Source organism: Marmota flaviventris, chromosome 11 (genome assembly GCF_047511675.1).
Source record: "Marmota flaviventris isolate mMarFla1 chromosome 11, mMarFla1.hap1, whole genome shotgun sequence".
Classification (NCBI taxonomy): Eukaryota; Metazoa; Chordata; class Mammalia; order Rodentia; family Sciuridae; genus Marmota; species Marmota flaviventris.
In genome coordinates, this window is record NC_092508.1 from 71,864,210 (window position 1) to 71,885,196 (window position 20,987).

Below are 20,987 nucleotides of genomic sequence, written 5' to 3' on the forward strand. Positions count from 1 at the left end.
AAGAAGATTAGGGGGAAGTCTGCAGTCTCACATGTCTCCTTGGCCAGCAACCCACTGGCAGAATCTTGAGGGAGAAGACACTGAAATTCAGGACTGATCATCAAGAGAAAGAAAAGCCCTCAAAGTCAGTCCTTGGGATTATTATTCCAGGAAGAAAAAAATCATCTTGAACACTAAAGGTTGGCGATCCCCTTCTGAACTAAGGATGTGGTGCTTCTCTGGCTAGCATTAACCTCACAGTCACTGTGGCCATCTTTCACAGGTGTCACACTGTGTCACCACTCCAGACAGCTCTGTGCAGCAGTTCTGTTTTTCCTGGTGGATGAATCACTTCAAATAACCCAGGATACGGAGCTCTCCCTAGACCCCATGAATCAGAGTGTCTAGGGGCCAGTGCTCTTGAAGCTGACATCATCAGCCTCAAGGGTGATTGCTTTACCTCACTTAATAGTCGCCTCTCTCCTAAATGGCAGGTGATATTTACTTCATTTGACAGAGACACCTGTCCCAAGGTGCTCAACTAGGCAATGAAAGGGAGGGGGAATGGGCTGGGGATGTGGCTCAAGCGGTAGCACGCTTGCCTGGCATGCGTGCGGCCTGGGTTCGATCCTCAGCACCACATACAAACAAAGATGTTGTGTCCGCCAAAAAGTAAAAAATAAATATTAAAATTCTCTCTCTCTTAAAAAAAAAAAAAAAGAAAGGGAGGGGGATTCCGACTTTCTGGCCATGAGTAAAGTCCTGTTCTCCACTTGGTTACTCTGCTGACAGTGTGGAATTTGATGGAAACTTTTCTTTTGCCAAAGGACAATTTAAAAGTATGGTGAAGAACTCCGTAAAGAGGAAGTGGCAATATTGCAGTCTGCACACTTTTGGCACTATGCATAGTCCACACCATCTGGAGTCCTGTACTTTCTCTGCAACCCAGGCTGTGCCTGCTCCTCCTTCAATCCCAGATGAGCAATGGGAAGCCAGGCCGATGGCCACAGCCCTGGAGGGGGCCATGGGACTCTCAAGGGCAGGACTGCACTCCCACCAGGAAAATCTCTGAGGCTTCCCTTAAGTGTGAGTTAGCTAATAATCTTTCCACACCACCATCTGGCTTGTTAGGAAGTAATTTAGAAGCATTTGGAAACAAATCTGTGCAAGAGAAATGGAAATCACACACCATGTATACACACAGAACTCAGCCTGGAAATGCACATTCAACACCCCAGCTATATTCACTAAAAAATAATTCATAATCTAAAGTTTTAGATTTCTAATGCCCATTTGGTCAAATGGAAAATTTGCAACCAGCATTATCTTCATTCATCAGAATTTCACTCTTCATTAAAATGTACTCTTTCTTGTGGCATTTCCCCATTGTAGTTAAACACACACCCCAGATCAATAGAAACTGACTTATTAGTTCTGTTTAGTATTTTAGGTAGGTGCATGGAACCTGAGTTCTACCCTCATTTTACAAGGCAGGGCAGGCCCCAGCCCTTCCTAATGAGCCACCTTTGATTCACCTGAAAATGAGGTGGACGTGCCTGCCCGGCTCATTCTGCACAAGTCCCAGGAAGATCAGGTGGTCAGGACAAGTGAAGACCTGGCAGACCAGATGCCTTATTTAGGTATTTCCATCTGACATTCCTCAGATGCATGATAACTGCTACTCTAATTGAAAATGATTCAAATTTTATATGCTTCTAGCGAAGTTTTACTACCATTTGGAAAGTTTAAAAGCTTTAAACTTCAAATGCCTCGTGATAAAATAAAAATAGGACTACATGCATCACAAGTCATCCTTAAGACAATTAGGCCACAATGGGGGCTAAAACATCAAGTGAGTTGCCCCAGACTACATGCAGTGGAAGCCTAATTACCTGTTTCTCCCCACAACGTGTCGGTGCCATTGACTTCTATTTCATGTTCCTCTTCCATTCCCAGCAAGCACTGGACCACCTGTCAGAAGTGGCAAGGTGACTTAATGAGTTCTCATGGCAATAGGTGCTTATTATATCCCACATATCAAAGAAGAGAATGTTGTTTTTTAACCATTATTATCTCATGCTGCACGAGGAGAGAAAATATAATGAAAACTGTTTTTAAGCATAATTCATATGCTATTCACACTTTCACTTGGAGAAGAATTAAAAAAAAATCTCAGTGAATTTCATCAACATTGTTCAGAATTACTAGGTACTCAGAATTCTAATGAATTCCAACATGACCCAAATATGCCAGCCTAATCAACAAAGGACACGGCAGATCACATAAAGTGCAGTTTCTGCATAAATCACCAGAAAATGGTGAATCCATTTTTTTTAAAGGAAGGAAGGAAAACTAGGCAAGATATATATATATATATATATATATATATATATATATATATATATATATATATATATATATTACACACACACACACACACATACATTACATATTTTTTTTTTTGTCAACAACAACAAAAATTTTTCAAGTATTGTCCAAATGATTTCTCTACTTGGCAGCATTATTCTTTTCCCTTTGGGGCATTTTCAGGTCAAAGAGTAGGTCAGGTCACAATATGGAATGGAGGCAGGAGAGCTGGATCTCAGGGAGCTGGATACATCCATGCCCTGGATCAGGGCCAACATTCACCCTGAGCAACAGAAAACAAGTCAAAGCTATCTTCCAGCCTCCTAATTCATACGTTCTTACTAGGCCGAGTAACATTCAAATCCCAGGAACTAGCAAATGTTCCCTTACATGGCAAAATTGCAGATGTAATAACCAATCTTGAAATGGGCTGATGATCCTGAATTATCAGACTATATGGTGTACCTGCTATCATATCTGATGTGACCACAACAGTCCTCAGAAGAAGATGACAGACGGAATCCAAGTCAGAGGAAGGAGCAGAAGGACAACAGAGCTACAGTTAAAGTGACATATTCTAAGGGTGGAGTACAGGGCTGTGAGATAAGGAACAAAGGTGGCTTCAAGAATCTAGGATAGCCAGGAAACAGACTGGCCTTCAGAAGGAATGGTGGCCTGCTCACACCTTAACTTTAGAACTTTGGCCTCCAGAACTCTAAGAGTAAGCATGTATTGATTTTAGCCACCAAATTGGTGACCATTGTCATGACAGCATTAGGAAACTGTTACACTTTAAGTCTTTGGTGAATAAATCCTGCTTCTTTCCATGGTATGGTTACTGTTGTGCTCATATTTGCTCATATTCTTCCCAGCCTGCTTAAAAATGAGGGGTGAACATAAGTTGAGACGAGAGCCAAATCTACATTTGGTATTCCCGGGACCCCAAATGCTGATTTTTCACATTTTAGACACACTCAGGTTTAGGGAACCGTTTAGAAAGGAAAAATACCTACATTTTCAGATATGTGCATTTAACACTCTGTCTGTATATTTATGCATGTGTTTTCAATGCCCCAAATTAGACAGCCAGCAGTACAAGCTTGCTTGTGTGTGTGTGTGTGTGTGTGTCTGCCCTTGTGTTTAAGTGCCAAATGTCAGTCAGCCAGCTTGGCACTCGAATTTACTTTAAGCCATTTTGGGGAAAGAATTTTACCAATTACTGGCACCTCTAATTGCCTGAAGATAATACAGAGTGAGAAAAACAAGGAAGAGCGTGAGTAAAATGTTTATTAAATTCAAAGACTGAGCTAAGACACAGATCAGGAGATGACAATTAAGCCTTCAAAATGAGGAATACTGTATCTACCAGAAATAAGTGCTCAACTTAGCAGCTGTGAAGCTCTCCTTCAGTGGAGGAGCTTGAATGACAAGCATTCTTATTTATGTGCTTCCAAAGCATTAAAGTTCTATTTTTGAAAATCTCTCAAATACTCAAGAATGATTTTAGAACTAGGATTCCATGGGATTATTTTTAAAAGATTACAAAGATAAAAGAATGAATTAAAGGGGAAAAAAATGTAAAACGGCAGGGCAAAGGGTAAAAGTAGAACGGGGAAGAAAGAAACAGGAGGAAGAGCGGAGATCACTGAGAGAGGCCTTGCACGGGAAGAACCAACCCAGCTGTCCCAGTCACAGCTGATGGGACTGAGGAAGGATGTGATCCAAGAGAAGCCCTTACAGATGGTCAAAGCCAACGGCTACTTCTCAAAATTCTCTTTTTTCTCTTTCCTTCAATGTGTCACAGGCTCACAATGTGAACGGTACCCATTAGCCAAAGCAACCGACCCACTGGGCTCTATGACGTCCCACTTCCCAGGAAGGAAGCATAGCCTCACTCACCGCACTGTGGCCCATGCTGGCAGCTGCTGTCAGTGCCTGCTGCAGGGCTTGGCTCTTCCTCAGGGCGGGCTGGGAAGGACCTGCTGACCACTCACAGGTCAGCAGATACCGGAGAATGTCACCGTGGCCTCGCAGCGCGCTGTGGACGAGTGCACACTGGCCTTTCTTATCCAAGTGGTCCACCTGGGGGGCAGGAGTTGGGGAAGGGCACAGATGAGCATCCCCTTTCCTCTGAGAACCCACATCCACCAGAGGCTGTGTGCAGGCTCCAGTAAACTCCAAACAGACACAGGTTCACATTCTAACACGTCTTTCTGGACAGCACTGAACCTTTGTCTGATTTCCTGCATGGTAATGAAAGCAAAGATCTGGGCCTCGGATTCCCCTTGAAGGACTAGCGATCACAAGATCCCCTCCTTATCTAAACATTCCCCTGGTACACTGCACAGAGCTCCAAGTTCTCTTGGTTACACATAGAAGGACACAGACCAAAACCTCAGACAAAACCCTGGGCTTCCCAACTGGGTTCCCAGGTGGGCTCTCTCAGGCTGGCACAGGGAGCTGCAATTTGTGGGGGAGAACAGGTCTTTGGTCACTGAACCAGAGGAGCCAGAGAAAGGGAGGGATCTTGCCACTGCAGCTCTGAAGGAGGAAGGCCAAAGGGAGTCTGTGCAGGCTGGAAACTCTGGACATGCTGGCATGTAAAAGGGGTAGTGGGGTGGTGCATAAAGTCAGAGGAGGCCACTGGCCAGAAAGAGCGAGAGTGTGTGAGCAGTGCGCATCTACGGAGGCCCAAAGGGCGAGAGTGTGTGAGCAGTGCGAATCTACGGAGGCCCAGAGGAGGCAGCAGTCCACTGCCCTTCTGTACCCAGGGAGTCTGGGGGCTGAGGAGGAGCCAGGGCCCAGTCTCATCATGCTTGCAAACTCTGAGGAGTGCTGCACATGCACTCAGAGGCTCTGCAAGAGCCACCAACATGTCCACTGGCTTCCATCTGCCAGCCTTTGAGTAAAGCTAAGGGATATCTGAATCCTGGAATGAAGGTGCAGACCACACAGCAGTGAGGCACCCATAGCAAAGCCTCCAGAGACATACCCCTTCTTCTAGGAGCTAAAATTTAGATGATCCAAATGTGTGTGTGTGTGTGTGTGTGTGTGTATGTGTTGCTGGGGATCGAACTTGGGGCCTTACGCATGCTAGGCAAGCACACTACCTCTGAGCCAATTCTCCAGCCCCCAAGTGTCGGATTTTTGAGAGAGAGAGGAAAAAAAAAGCTTCCATAGTTATTATAAACCTAATATTTTGAGGGTATTTTGGTACTGAAGTTGAACTTTAAATATCCTAATTAAATAAAAATGCAAAAGCAATCATCAGTGGTTTATCTGTTATTATTCAAAAGATACATCTGCTAATGAAATGTTTATAATAAAGCTAGAGGGAGTTTACTCGGAACTCCATGTACTTTTCATTTAATCTATCAACACTGATAGTTTTAAAGGAACTTGGCTAATAATATGATTTTTTCATATTACTGACAACAGGCTGATTTAGTGCTCACATAGCAGCACTGTGGGAGATGCTACTGTGACTCCCATTTGACAGATGGGAAGCCTAGGACACATGGGTTCAGTAACCTGCCCAGCATCCTAGTGGGCAAATAGAGAGATGGTGACTCCCGGCAGCTCAAGCACGTGGCTTCTAAGATCTACAGAACTCTTGATATTGTTTTAAAAAGACACAAAATAAAATGGGATAAGATTAAAATCTTTGCAGGCCACTATGGTGCCATGTTAAACGCTACCAAGTTCTAGGTAAACACTGCAGGATTCACAAAGGATGGCCCTACTCACATGGCTGGTGGTCAGGATTCTCCCTGAGACCTCCCTTTGGGGCAGCATTAAGCAGAGAAACAACTCAGAAGCCAGCACATGGCCCACCTCTCTCCCAAGGCTGCTCTACACCATGCAACATTATAAACTGGCAACACCTGTAGTCCAGCCCCTCCATTTATGCTGAGGATTCTGCATTCATTGAGATTGGACAATACACAAACAAAGGGAGACTGGCCTAGTTAGTAACAGTTCAAACCACAATATGCAGATATTTCCCACCCACCCCATGCCCTGGCTGTCCCAGAGCAGGGAAGCTGCTGCTTACCCGTGCCCCCTTCTTGGTCAGCAGACACACCAGCTTCATGTGGCCAGCAGCTGCTGCGTAGCAGAGTGCAGTCATGCCGTTCTCTGACATCCCGTCCAGGCAGGCCCCAAATTCCAGGAGCAGAGTAACAACTTCCTCGTGGCCCAGGTGAGACTGGACGCACAGGATGGGGGCATTATTTAACACTTCTGTCCTGTAGTTCACGTTGGCCCCTCCCAAAATCAGGAGCCGGCTCACCTGTTGGATGGTGTCCCCCAATAAGATTAATTCTCACATACAAGTTAATCTCAATGACATTTCATCATAATCTAGTGGACCTCAAACTTGAGTAAGCAAAGTATCAGCCAGGAGGACATGTGAATAACACATTCTCACTGGTGGGAATGAAACCAATGTAGACACAGTGGGAAACTGTCTCACGGTTCCTCAAAAAGATTGAAAATAGAACTACTGTATGATCCAGCAATCCCACTTTTGAGTATACACCCCAAACAACCACACACAGGATCTCAAAGAAAGATTTACCATCCATGTTTACTTCGGCATCATTTAGAGTCAGAGAGGTAGAAGCAACCCCACTGCCCACCAATAGATGAACAGATAAAGAAAACGCAATATGTGCATAAAATGGAATGTTATTCAGTCTTAAAAAGAAAATCCTGACATGTGCTTTAAAGATGTTAGAACTTAAACAAGGCAGATGAAAGTTACTACTTATGAGGTCCCTATAGTAGTCAAATGCAGCAATAGGAAGTGGAAGAGGTGTTAATGGATACAGAGTTTTACAAGATGAAAAGCTCCAGAGATTTATTTTTTTAATTAAAAAAATATTTTTGAAGTTATAGATGGACAGTCTGCCTTTATGTTATTTTTTTAAAAATATGGTGCTAAGGATTGAACCCAGTGCCTTACATGTGCTAGGCAAGCACTCTGCCACTGAGCTGCAGCCCCAGCCCCCTCCAGAGATTTTTTTATTGCACAACAATGTGAATATATTGTACACTTAAAAATGGCCAAGTTGGTAAATTTCTATCATGTGTGTTTATCATAAGTGAAAATAAAAATTAAAAAACATGAAGTCTCAGACTCCCCAACCCCTGTCCTCTGGATTTCCAATTCAGGAGGTCTCGGTGGCACATTTTTGATGAGTTCCCAGGTGATGTTAATACTGTTGGTTTGGGGACCACACTAAAAAAAAAAAACAATGTTTAATTTAAATAAAAATAGTATTTCATCTCCAGAAAACTGAAATTTCTGTTAACAGTGAAATAAAGCCCAAAGAAAATACACTCCCCTTTCTTTAAAGGATGTGTTTCTAGAAGAAAATACTAATGTACAGATGTGTTCACATGCCCTTGGGATTGTCAGCAGTGTGATATGGCTGAAGTCACCTGTTGCTTCTACTAACAACAGATGTGCCACCGCCCACTAAACTCAACAAATCTCATTGAACACAGGCAAATTTCAGCTATACTAATGTCTCCTTCACATCTCTAGATCTCCGTCGGGTGGGGTTGGGGTGGGAAGTGGCTCCTTCAGTGCCTATTCAGATGCCTGGTACGTTTCCTTGAACACTTTCCTTCAGGGGACCTGCATCCATCACTCTCTCTGCCAAACCCTGGCAGGTCTTCGGGGCTGTCCGTTAGCTGTGAGAACCACAGAGACCATGTCATGTATTTGACTAGAGACACGTGGGGATCATTAAAAGACACAGGAAAATGACAGGCATCTAGAATTCAGTGTATTCGGGTGATCCCTGTCCACTGGAGTAGCTGACAGATGGTCACGCTGTTAGGTATGGGAGGTTATGCTCTCAGGTGGTGAGGCCACAGCACACCATGGCAGCCCGACAGGTAAGAAGAGCCCCAAATCTGAAGATGTCTTACTTGCTGTCGAAGCTCGACCCTCACATGATCCAGACTTCTAACTTCCTCTCACTTCCCTTACTGGGTCGCCTGGTCCTGAAGCCTGTGCCATAACAAGGCCAAGCAGGTCCTATTCTCAGGGCTTCTGCCCTCCTTCCTCTGACTGGAAGGTTCGTTCTATAGACATGGTGCCCAAGGATCACTTCCTGTGGGTCTCTGCTCCACACCAGGACCCCAGAGAGCAGTCCCCAGCCTGTTGAGAATATTTTCACCACTGCCCCCATGCACGCCTCCAGGCCCTCTCTATCCCTCGGTACACGGTTCTCTGGCTTAGCCTACTCACTGCACCACATGCTGGTCACAAGTGCATAGAAAAGAAGATAGGAACTCAAGCCCCTCTGAAGACAGAGATGGCCCAGGAGTCAGGTCCTTCACTTCACTGGGACCATTAATAACACACAGGGAAGGAGAGGCCACATACATAATGAGGAGGCCCTGCGGAGCCAGCCGGCTACCTGGCAACCCCCCACCCCCACCCCATCAGACGTACCACCAACTAGTTGGACCTGATCAGCACCCAACCCAGGCTCCACTCTCCTGCAATCAACCATAACTTATGGACAGGAAGGCAGAAAACAGGGATATCAGAAAAGTGTTCCTGCCCTAACACACATTTAATGTGACACTCAGGCAAACGATTTCATTCATTCCTGCTACAAATCTATACAGGTTCACTCTTAAAAACACCACCAGACTCAAGCACAATTCAAAAGTATTTTAAAATTTCAAGTGCCAGGTAAAAGTAAAGTCTTTAAAAGTGATTTCCCTTTCAATGACTATTATTGGAATGGAAAAAAAAAGGAATACTTGGGGATTTTATCAAGGCCTAGGAAACCAGTTCAGAGCAAGAGGCAAATAGAAGATGTACATACATAGAAATAAGTGACTTAAGGACAACCACGGACAGACAGGAGTCATTTGTGAATTCCCTGGATGACTATGCCAGCTCGTTATCCTGTCCTCTACCCATCAACCCCATCCCTTCCTGGCACCTGTGGGCCTATGAGGAAAAAAATGATGGATTGAATGGTCTGAATTCTCACCCCTATGCTTCAGCTTGCTGTGTGACTTATTAAATGACTCATCCTCTCTGTGCTTCAGCTCCCACCCCTTTCTACCTAACAGGTTCTCTTTGTTAAAAGTGTTGGAAGGTGTACTTTCAATACTCGGGTCCTGGAAGGTATACACTTAGGGGTGGAGCTTTCCTGAAGAGGTTCCTCATCAATGCATCCCCCTTTGTTGGAGCAATGCTGTGGGTCTTTTTACGGCTTAATCTCCTACAAGTTTGTTGATCTTAAACCCACGGCTCTTAACACTGCTGTACATGGAAACCATCTGGGAGCTTGAAAGTTTCCAACACCTGTGCCCCACCTGAGAGATTCTGACTTAACTGTGGTGAAGGTTCTGCCATCCAGAGCTCCCAAGTGATTTGAGTTGGCAGTCAGGGCTGTAAACACACAAGTGATAAAGGCCCCTGCAGACATGGTATGGGATTGCATCAGTCCCTGCCAGCTGTGTGACCCGGAGAATGCTACCAACTGCCCTAAATTGCAGTTTCTTCAACCGAAACATGGAGCTTAGTTTCCTATTCAGGAGGGTAAGACAGAAGGATTGCAAGTTTGAGGCCAATCTGGGCAACACAGTGAGATCCTGTCTCAAAACAACAAACCGTTTCACTTCACTGAACAGTTGTAAAGATTAAAAATGTGCAGAAAAAAGTATGTATATATGTGTGTGTGTATACATATACATGTGTGCATAAAGTATTTAGCAGCACTCAGATCCCCCAAGCACTAAAAGAATACCAATTGTTATTGTTAAATCACCCTTTTGTACAGTCTTCAGAAGGGACAAGAACACAGGTACCTGGTGACCTGGAGGTCTGGTCTCCCACTCACATGGCCTTGTTGCACCCAGGCTATTCCTAGCAGGGACCTGCATGCAGGAGTGGGGGGTAGATGTGCCTCACAGGGAATCATGGGGCCTTAGCTCCTGTTCACAATATCCAAAGGCAATCAGAAGATCCTGATGCTGCAGTAGCAGTCACAGTGTCCAGAGCCAAGGTGAAGTACCAATAGAAGTAACATTTAAGAAATGCCATGAATTTCCCCAAGAGCATTAACAGTGATATTTCTGATCATGTTACAAGACAGACTTTTTTGTCATCTCCATTTTATAGATGAGGAAACTAAGGCTCAGAGCAGGTGAGGCTAAGGTTAGCTCAGAGCACAAAGCTAACCTCCGATATGAGCATGGCAGCAAAGCAGCAGCTCTGAGTGAGATGGTGCTAAGGGAGGTAACAACATGAAATATGTCATGGATTTTTTTTTTTTCCAACTGCATAGAGATGTCCACTCACTGTCACAGTGCTCTTCTTGGCTGACAAGTGGAAGTGGCAATATTATCTAAAAGCATGGGTATTGGGGATAGGTAAAGAGACATGACCACAAGGAAGAGGAGAGGCACTGGCCAGTTTGGCTATGAAGTGGGAATTGCCGTGTCTTTACTAAGTATACTGGCAGCTCACATAGGCACAACAACTTTAAAATGTGCGTGGCTTAATTGTGAATCAGAAGGACGGGATTGCCTGTCCTCAGCTAGGGTAAGTTCTCCTCTCCTCCCTACCTTCAGCTGAGCAAAGAACCACCATGACTTGGCTCCTGTACGCAGCCTGAGGATGGTGCCAGTTCTATGAGATGGCACTAACAGAAAATCAGCAGCTGGATGGGGGCTTGGAGGTGTTCACGGCAAGAACCTCAGCAGGCCAGCTGGGCACAAGCTGGTATGACCCTGACCTGGTGAAGAGAGGCTGCAGTGCTAGAAATCACTGGCATTCTGAAATTATCAAGTAATCATTCCAGAGCAAGTCACTTTAATTTACCAAAGTGGCAAACTGCAATTATTGCTCAAAATGACATTCATTCCTGTATGACAACATTTAATGCTCTCTAAAAAAAGTTCTTTAATTGCATGCATAATTTTAAATTACTGTAATTTGCTCAAGATTCTGTGAAAACCTTTATCCCCCCTTGAAAGATTTTAAAAAAAAACAACAACTCAAAAGGATAATGGAAAGACTTACAATTTTATAGCCAAGTTATATGATTTGGAGGGTGGTACAGATGAGGTGACATAGGAGTTGTATAAAACAAAGTAAAAATGAACACTCTTTAAATTGCAAGTATGTTAAAGGAAAAGTTTATAAGAGAGCCAAGCTCATTGTATTATTATATCTACCTTTTAATTTGCTGTTTTAAAAACTCATATTCAATAGAATATGATGTTTCTCACTTTTCTGCACCTTGAGTAACTTCTGTTCCCATAAATTTGTTAAAGTAGTGAAAACATATTGCTGTTCTTCTTTCTTTCAGAATTTTATAAATTATGGAGAAGCCAAAAGATATATTGTTAACTATCATAGGAAAGATGAAACAATGTTATTATAGTAACCTAATCTAAGTGAAAAAATTCTTAATAATGCTTCTTCCTCAGTTGGGTCTGGTCACATACACCTGTAACCCAGTGACTTGAGAGGCTGAGGCAGGAGGATTCCAAGTTTGAGGCCAGCCTCAACAACTCAGCAAGACCCCATCTTGAAATAAAAATAAAAAGGGCGTAGCCCTGTGGTAAAAAACCTCTGGGTTCAATTCCTAATACCACACATAAGCAAATGCTTTTTCATTATATGAAATCTGAACTTAGCCATATCCTCCCCTTTCTTCTGGGTAACTACATGGAAAGAGCACATTCCCTCTGACCATCAGCAATAGCAGTTTAGGGCTGGTTTCACTGAATTACATGAATGGCTTCCTGCCCATCCACCTTCAAAAAACTGCAGAAGGCTTCAGTTGGGATATAAGCCCTGAGATCTGCTGTCTGCAGCGTGAGTGATAATCTGCAAAGGATCAGGCCTGGAGCAGGACAGAGCTCAGGGTGCCATGAGCTATTCCACACCTTGAATGCAGGCACAAAGGCACCCAGCAAAGCAGGTGAATCAAAACTGAAATCCAACAGGCTCTGCCAGTCAGCTTCCAACCCTGACAGGGGCGTAGGCCACTTAGATGAGGTGGCACTTTGTAAAGACACTGCGTCTACCACCCAGGGACAGTGGACTCTCTCTACTCCATACCAAAGTCTTACAGCAGGCAGCAGGGTCTGGGTCACCCCAAGACTCAGAGCACTGCTAGGTCCTCCCACAACAACTGGGAGCCTCAATTTTCTGACACACTCACCTCTCAAAGTCACCAGGGAGATGCAGAAGTGAGGAAGGGGCAGGATACACCTCTAATTAGACATGGAGGAAGCACTCTGCAAGACCAGACCCAGACCCATGCCCAAAACGAGCATGCTGAGGATGAGGTGTGTGGGCAGTAGGGAGGAGAGGCACAGAAGGCCCCAGGAGTGTCCCCCATGATTCCATCTCTGGTGCACACTGCCCCCGTCCAAGGTAATGAGGAGAAGTGGATGTCAGATGCCCAGAAACTGTGAGCCAGGGCCTTGCCTTGTCCTTGACCAGGCTGGGCATCCCTGTGTTACTGAAAGATGATGCAGTGATCGCTTCATGGAACTGATCTAAGGAAATAACCAGACTTACTGGCAAATGGCCTGCAGAGGAGCTTCTACAGGTGGCCGGCACATCAAGGCAGGGACAATTCTTGGTGGCTTTACCCAGATATTTGGCCTCTGGGCGCTTTCTATTCTTGGACTGCATTCATTGGGGAAGGAAAATTTATCTTGAAAAGCAGAGCAGAATACTGTGACATGAATGCCATTGACCATGGAGTGAAGCAGCTCTTGACTCAGCAGCCAAGGACCTGACACTCTTGGCCACAGTCAAAAATGTCTGTGCACATGAGACCTCCATCAGTGTGCTGTGTACTCATTGCTTTGTGTCACTCATCAAAGCTGAATTTACTGGAAACCCGAAGAGATAGTACAGACAAGTAACCCAGGCATTTTAAAAATCCAGTTTCCTTGGAAATCTCTGACCTTTGATTTCCTGAGTAAATTGCTTCCTTATCACATCAGCCCTGAAATGGTCACCACATACTCATGGAGCAGCTCTGACCACCCATATCTTCCTGCTGGAGCAGAAGCTAAACCTCTAACAGAGATTGTGTGATTGATATCGAGGAAAAGCATCATGAGAAGCTCCTCTGTCCCTCTCACGTTGCCTGGTGCCAGACTGGCAGGGCCGACAGGTGGGAATAGGCCCAGATGCTGCTCCCTGGACAGAGGGCTGCTCACCTTCACGTTGGGAGTGTAGAGATTCCTGAGAGAGGCAAGGGCAGCAGACAAACCCTCGGTGCTGTACCCTATCCACAGGGCTTGCAGATGGCTAGAGGAGATTCCAGTCTTCTTACTGAGGCCCTGGAAACAACCAGAAACAGATCCCGTGAACATAACCTTCCTACCCATGGCATCAGTTTGACTGCAGGGTCGCCAAGAGGGTACAACAGGTGCTGAAGGCGGGGTAACTTGTGAGAACAATGCCCTGTGAGCCTTCCCTGGCTACAACTGTGGGTCAGGGAATCACCCTGTTTTTGCTACATGAATTGCACACCCGGGGAGAGAGATGATGAAAAGGAGAAAGCTTCCCTTTATAGAATTAGAAGATTAAATGATGGAATTAGGGAATCACTGTAGGCAACCTCTAAAGAATGAGTGAGTCTGGGCATGACCAGTAAGGGCTGATGGTATCACAAAATAAGCAGCAAGCACAGGCCATGTGTTTCCTGCAGACACCCTTCAACCACAAAATCATCTCGACACCTTGCAGGGGGTAAAGTCAACCCAAAGAAAATGACAGGAAATCCAGGGGCGAGAGTAACACATTAAACTACACCTTGAGAAGCAAGCACACAATCAGAAATCCAGGTGGTGTGAAATTATATAGGTCAAAGAACTCAAGTTCTTTGACAAGTAAATAACAAGGAAACAAAAGGGAATAAAGGCAAACTCCGCATGAAAAGAAACTTGAAAGGGATTCAAAGGGGGAAAGTTACACTCACCCAGAGCATTCAGATGCATGCTCATGTGATAAATTATAAAGAAATACAAGGAAATGACTGTAAGACGGCAGCTTTAGGGAGGGAGAAAGGGAGTCATGTTTGGGATGGGGCTTGTGGAGGGCTTCTGAGATGGCTCACACAGCTGTCCAAAATCTTCAAAACTACAAAAGACAACAAGGAAGCCCTCCCTCCTATGGGTGCATGCCTCACCTTGAAAATGTGGGCCTTCAGGATGTGGTGGCCAAGCTCCATGGTCTGCTGGCGGTTCAGCTTGCCCTCCTGTCGAGAGAACATGAACGCCAGGAGAGCGTGTCCGCTCCTAGAACGAGAAACAGAAGGGCTCATGATGAAAGGTCCTGTGCCACCCCACCACGGACATTGCCATGCAACCCTAGAACTCTTCCTCAGTGCCACCACACACACTGGGTGGGCTGCTGCCTTTTTAAAGATGGCAAATGCTGCTTATTCGATGAGTCATGTTAAGGGATTTTTCTGGCTGCCCCATCTCTGTGGAGTGACCCTCTCTGAGGCACTAGTACAGGGCAAGGCTGGAATCACCCACTCTCCTCATCAATTATCACTGCGTAATTGATTTATGCTGTCACAAAAACGCAAACTCCATGAGACAAGGGGGCTCCTCTGAGTCACCACTATAGTCACAATGTCTAGCAATGTGCCAAATACTCAGTAAGTATATGTTTCTTGGATATGGATGGATGCACAGACAGATGGAGCAGAACCCTCTGGCCTGCAGGCCCGCCTACTCCACCACTGGGGTAACACCAGAGCAAAGGACAAGGCCTTATTGTTGGAAGGAAAGAACAACCTAGCCATGCTCAGCAACAGCCTGTGATCCGCAATGCCTAGAATTCCAGGTTTGGATGGCACGGGTTCCTGTGGGCTTCCTATAGCTGGGCACTTGGTGGACATCGACCAACACCATTCACTTATGCCCCACTTACTCTTTGATGAAGGAGCCACCCTACCATTGCCTATAAGGACTCATGCGGTCTCCTTGTGGACATGGGGCCTTCAAGCCGATTTGTTTGGAAAAGACACCCACCCACCATCTATCAACCTGACAATTTTGAACTGCTGTTCTGTTAGGGAAAAGCAGGTAGATCTGGAGGAAGAGGATAAATGATACATATAAAATCCAAAATGTGAATATAGATATTCACTTTTAAAAGCATTCTCCTAGTAGCAGCTAATCTAGATGATGAAAAGCAGGCATCACTTATATCCTATTCATCCACATGCATGCCTACTTCTCAAAGAAGTTGGAAACCACATTAGAGAGGAGAAATTCAAGGAGATGGACATGCAAAATAAGTCTCCATGCACAGGGAAGGGCATGATCTCCAAGGCCAGGCTGACTTGGGACCAAGTGGCCCCTTCTAAGACAATCTGCATCCATGAGTTCATGAGTGTTCCAAAGCCTGCGGGTATGAAGCCTGAGCTCTATCCCAGATGCAGAAACCTGTCTGCATTATCTCCCTCACCCTTCCACATAATCACTGTTTACATGAGGAAACAGGGGCCTGAGCAGGTAAAGTGCTTTGTCCAAGGCCACACAGCTAGTAAATGAGAGCGCAGGGGTTTGACAAACAGTCTGCGAGAAGTGAGGGCCTGGGCTCTTGACAGTTCAACATGACTCTGGGTTTGTTCACTGATGTCCACCTTATGACCAGCACCATGTGGGACAGGAGGATGATGCAGGGTGTTTCTCTCAAAGAGCTCTTGGCAACTGGAGGAGACATAAGTAACCAAGACGGAACACAGCAGGAATGGTGCAATGAGCAGGCTCAATGGGCACAAAGAGGTGGCCAGCTGCCCCCTCACTTGGCCCTTGTGCCTTCCTTTGCATTTCCAATTTCTTCTTCCTTGTGGACCACGTGTCCACACTGTCTCAATGTTTCCAACAAGGTCCCAACCTCCTCCTGTGTTTTCAAAACCAAAAATGCTTCCACACGCGAAACCCCAAATCTCTCAAGTCTTCCATCCCCCATGCCAGGCTGTGGCTCTTTCCTCTGTCACTCCTTACAATCCCAAAGAAGGGGTCTCCTAAGGATGCAGGATCTTATTCCTACGCTGAAAGTTTAATGGCTTTCCTCTTAATCCTCATTTTCCTTCACCTCTTGGTGGCACCTCTGTCCTCCTTCCCTGAAGTACAACACCCTTTTCCTCTGTTTACACAAACTTCCTCACCAGATCATACCACACCCTTTCATCAAGGACGCCAAATGTTCAACTACCAACTTTTCCTCCAATGTTACAGTCAGTCCTGCCCATGGAGCCTGGGAAAGGCAGCTACCCCACAGCCATCTATGTCCTAGAGAAAGCTGCCCCCTGCCCTCCTGCTCTTATTGGGAGCAACTCCAATCCAATCCTGAGACTTGACACCCTGAAGTCACCTACAGCTCCTCCTCCACAGGCCCACTCTCTCAGATAGCCAGGCTGTCTCCCTCCACCACAACTCTGACCCCAGGCCACCAACTCCCTACAGCAGTCCTCACATGCCACACTCCTGTCTACAGAGACAATCTCTCCAGAATCTTCAAAGCTTCTTCACAGAGGACAGAAAAAAGGCCATCCTCTCTGGCACATCCTTCTGTTGGCCCTTTCTACTCCTCCATTCCATGAAAGAACTTCCAAACTAGATTGTCATTGCCTTACAGGGTCTCTGACAGCTCTTCCTGCTTAAATAGCCTTGTTCTACTTAGTCATATCCTACCCATTTGTTCCTCAAGTTAACAGTATGGGAAAGGCCCATGCAGACTATTCTAGAGTACGAGTCCCTGTGCAGCACTAATGAGTTGATGCAGGAAATGGGCATCAATGTGTCCCAGCATCACAGAGAACATGAAGATGTTATGTGCCTCCAGACAGAAGTGCTCAGCATCACCTATGAATACCTCTATAAAACAGACAAATAAACACACACACACACACACACACAGATGTATATAAAATATGTGAACAAAAAGAACATAGCAGAAGCTGGGTACAGTTGCACACACCGTAGTCCTGACTACTTGGCAGGCTGAGGCAGGAAGACTGTGAGCATGGGGTCAGCCTGTGAATGTTTAAACAAAAGGCCAAAGATGTAGCTCAGTAGTAGGGTACTTGCCTAACAGACACTTATACTACCTGACTTCAAAATACCACAAAGCTACAGTAATCAAAACAATAGGCTATTGGCATAAAAACTAAAACCTAGACCAAACAATGGAACTGAACAGAAAACCTAGAAGTAAACCCACACATTTATGGCCAACTGATTTTCAACAAAGGTGACAACAACACATTTGAAAAAGGACAGCCTCTTTGATACACGGAGATAGGAAAACTAGGGATCTGCATGCAGAAGAATGTTGTTAGAGCCTAGCTCTCACCAGTTAGAAAAACCAACTTAAACTGCATTAAAGAGTTAAATGTGAGGACATGAAACTATGACAGTACCAGAAGAAAACAGGGGAAATGCTTCAGGACATTGGAACCAGGCAGGATTTTCAGATAAGACAGGAAACAAAAACAGACAAATGGAATGATGTCAAACTAAAAATCTTTTGCACAACAAGGGAAACAATCAACAGAATGGGAGAAACAAACTACAGAATGGGAGAAAGTATTTTAAAACTCTACATCTGATAAGGGGTTGATATTTACAACATAAAAGGAACTCTAATAACTTGACAGCAAAAGCAAAACCAAAAAAAATTAGCAATAGAACAAGTAAACATTTCTCAAAAGAAGACATTAAATTGCCAACAGGTCTATGAAAACATACTTGATATTGTTAATCGTTAGGGACGTGGAAACCAAAATCACTATAAAATATCACCTCACTTCAGTAAGAATGGCTATTTAAAAAGACTGAAGCCAGGCACGTGGTGGTACATGCCTGCCATCCCAGACACTCAGGAAGCAGAAGCAGGAGGGTTACAAGTTTGAGGCAGCCTGGGCAACTTAGTGAGATCCTGTCACAAGAGGCTGGGGATGTTGCCCAGTGGTAGAGAGCCCCTAGGTTCAATCCTCAGTTCCTCAAAAAGAGGAAAGCGGGTGGGCGGGGGGACTAAAGATAACAGGGGCTGGTGAGGATGTGGAGAAATGGGAAGTTTTGCACACTGTTGGTAAGAATGTAAATTAGTACAGCTGTTACAGCAAACAGTATGAGCTTCCACAAAAAGCAAAAAACATCTAGAACTACCCTATGATCCCACCACAACCCCATCACGGAGTGTATAACTGCCGCATCCCTGTGTTTACTGTAATAGCCGAGAGATGGAAACAATCCAGGTGTCCATTAACTGGTAAATGGATAAGGAAAATGCAGCACGTATGCACCCTGGAATAACAACTATTCAGCCATGGAAAAGAATGAAATCCTGTAATTTGTGACAGCTTGGATGGAAGTGAAGGTGAGTCAGGAATCGAACCCAGGTCTGTAAGGTTCCAAGATATTCCCTGGGAGTTTTCAGATATGTAAGTATCCTAGAAACAACTTCCAGGTCCCATGACGAGGGCATGGTGAGAACATCATAATTTACATACTAGGAGGTTTGCACTGCCGTGAAAAACAAGAACAATCACTAGTTCTAAGACTTCCCAACAGCTTAGGAGAGTGCCTGTGATGTGTTAGGCAAAAAAATCCAGAAGGCTGAGGCAGGAGGATCTCAAGTTTAAGACCATCCTGGGTAACTTGGTTAGGCCCTGTCTCAAAATAAAAAATAAAAGGGCTGGCAATGTAGGTCAGTGATAGAGCACCCCTGGTACTGTAAAATGACAAAAACCAAACAGCACAATGATTCTAAGAGAAGAAAGGTGGTTTGTAGAACAGAAAGAGGCAGAAATAAAAAGGGAAGTGCCGCTGCCTCTGAATGCCTGGCCTCAACTGGGGCAAAATCACAACTATGTGAGAAAGGCGAAGAAACACTACCCCAATGTCACCATGTGTGAAACATTCCAGAAATCACTGCCCTCCACTGGAAGTTTCTCCCCCTCAAGTCCTGTGTGCAACAAGGCTCCTCCCAGCATGGTATTCCCCTCCTCACCCACCTTCCGATGTGGGATCCCTAGAGAAAGGGTAGGGTTCTGTTCCAGGAACCTCTGTATCTGCATGTGGTGGGACCTCAAAAGCTGTTGCTTAGCCAGGCACAGTGGTGCACCCCCGTAATCCCAGCAGCTTGGGAGGCTGAGGCAGGAGGATCTCAAGTTCAAAGCTAGCCTCAGCAACAGCGAGGGGTACTAAGCAATTCAGTGTGGCCCTGTCTCCAAATAAATATTAAAGAAAGGCTGGGGATGTGGCTCAGTGGTCGAGTGCCCTTGAGTTCAATTTCTGGTACCAAACAAAATAAAACAAAACCAAAACTTGCTGAATTGAACTCAGAAGCTCCTTCTAACATTGTTATCTAGCTTTTGCTGAATGAAGCTCAAGTACAACAGGGTTCTCGGGGAAACCGTTGACTCAAAGGGCTAGCAATGGTGCCAGAGTGGGCATCTCCTTAATCTGTAGCCTCAGCATCCCTCCTGCCTGCACTCATCTCAGGCCCTATCCCAGGAGACATCCCCACGCATACCATAAGGACACAGCAGTACTCAGGAGCATGCCATCACTAATAGTAACTAGTAGTCACCACCCTCCGCTCTGCTGCCTGAACTCAAGGACCCCGCTACCCAAAATGAAGCAAAGTTCACCAATGACTACAATCCATCTACTTCTGCCCCAAACCCCAGCAACAAACCCCAAATCCCTGAAGTCTTTCAACTCATATCTCTACAAACTCAACTACAGGCTTTCTTCCTAGAAAATGGTCTGACTTTTCTTAGGGAATCATCGGAAATGGCTAGCTATACTACAGCACACGTTACCTTAGCTGTCACGATCTGGCTAAACAACCTGGATGTTAACAGTTCGCTGCTCCAATCAGGTTCAAAAGATAACAACCAACCTTGAGCCTAGCGTCACCTAAGAAAAAAATAGCCACCATATGGAACAGCAGGTAGACCCAGCAGGTAACGGGAAGTCAGTATGAGTGGGGAGGAAACGGCTGAAAGGCTCACAGCTCTTACTCACCTCTTCATTTCTGGACCCCACATCTGGTCCAGTGCTCACTACTGTGCTAAGGGGACTGTCTAGCAGCCTGCCAGCCCTGTCACTAGAGGTAGGGAGCAATCCTGACTCTGACACTGCTGTTCAAGACAGCAGAGAGGAAGACCCAGGCCAGGCAGAAGTGGAGGGCTTCGGCACACCCTCACCGACCCTCAAATGCCTCACCTCTCATCCTAATTCATACCAGGCCACACAACAGACAGAGAGCTTTGCCTCCCCAACTCACCCTCCAGCATCAGGAAGCCTGACCCACATTGAACCACTCACACAGAATGAGGTGGGCAGGATGGATTATAAGGCCCCTTTCAGGAACACAGACACAAAGTGTCACATGCTCAAGAGGTAGCAGGGAAGTGGCAGTGCTGGAAATCCAAAAAGGAGCCCTAGACCCAGAGATGAGCACTCTTGGAGATGCCCACTATTCCTGGAGTGGAGGTCCCATGCCCCACATGTGACCTTGCTGAAGTTGGGAGGGGGGAGGAGATGGGGATCTGTTAGACAACTGGCAGCAAATCTCACCCAGGCACTGCCCAGCTTCT

General features: G+C 45.4%; 1 protein-coding gene across 11 annotated transcripts in view; it reads right to left on the bottom strand.

Moving 5' to 3' along the window:
* The window catches only part of Tanc1 (tetratricopeptide repeat, ankyrin repeat and coiled-coil containing 1), a 225,795-nt gene that overhangs the window by 24,163 nt on the left and 180,645 nt on the right, over nucleotides 1-20,987 (bottom strand). For all 11 annotated transcript variants that reach the window (XM_071619154.1, XM_071619151.1, XM_071619157.1 and 8 more), the window contains 5 exons: nucleotides 14,547-14,655; nucleotides 13,573-13,695; nucleotides 6,401-6,637; nucleotides 4,246-4,428; nucleotides 1,872-1,950 (listed from right to left, as the gene is read on the bottom strand). In XM_071619154.1, the coding sequence (XP_071475255.1) occupies nucleotides 1,872-1,950; nucleotides 4,246-4,428; nucleotides 6,401-6,637; nucleotides 13,573-13,695; nucleotides 14,547-14,655 (731 nt within the window). The remainder of the gene's footprint in view (nucleotides 1-1,871; nucleotides 1,951-4,245; nucleotides 4,429-6,400; nucleotides 6,638-13,572; nucleotides 13,696-14,546; nucleotides 14,656-20,987) is intronic.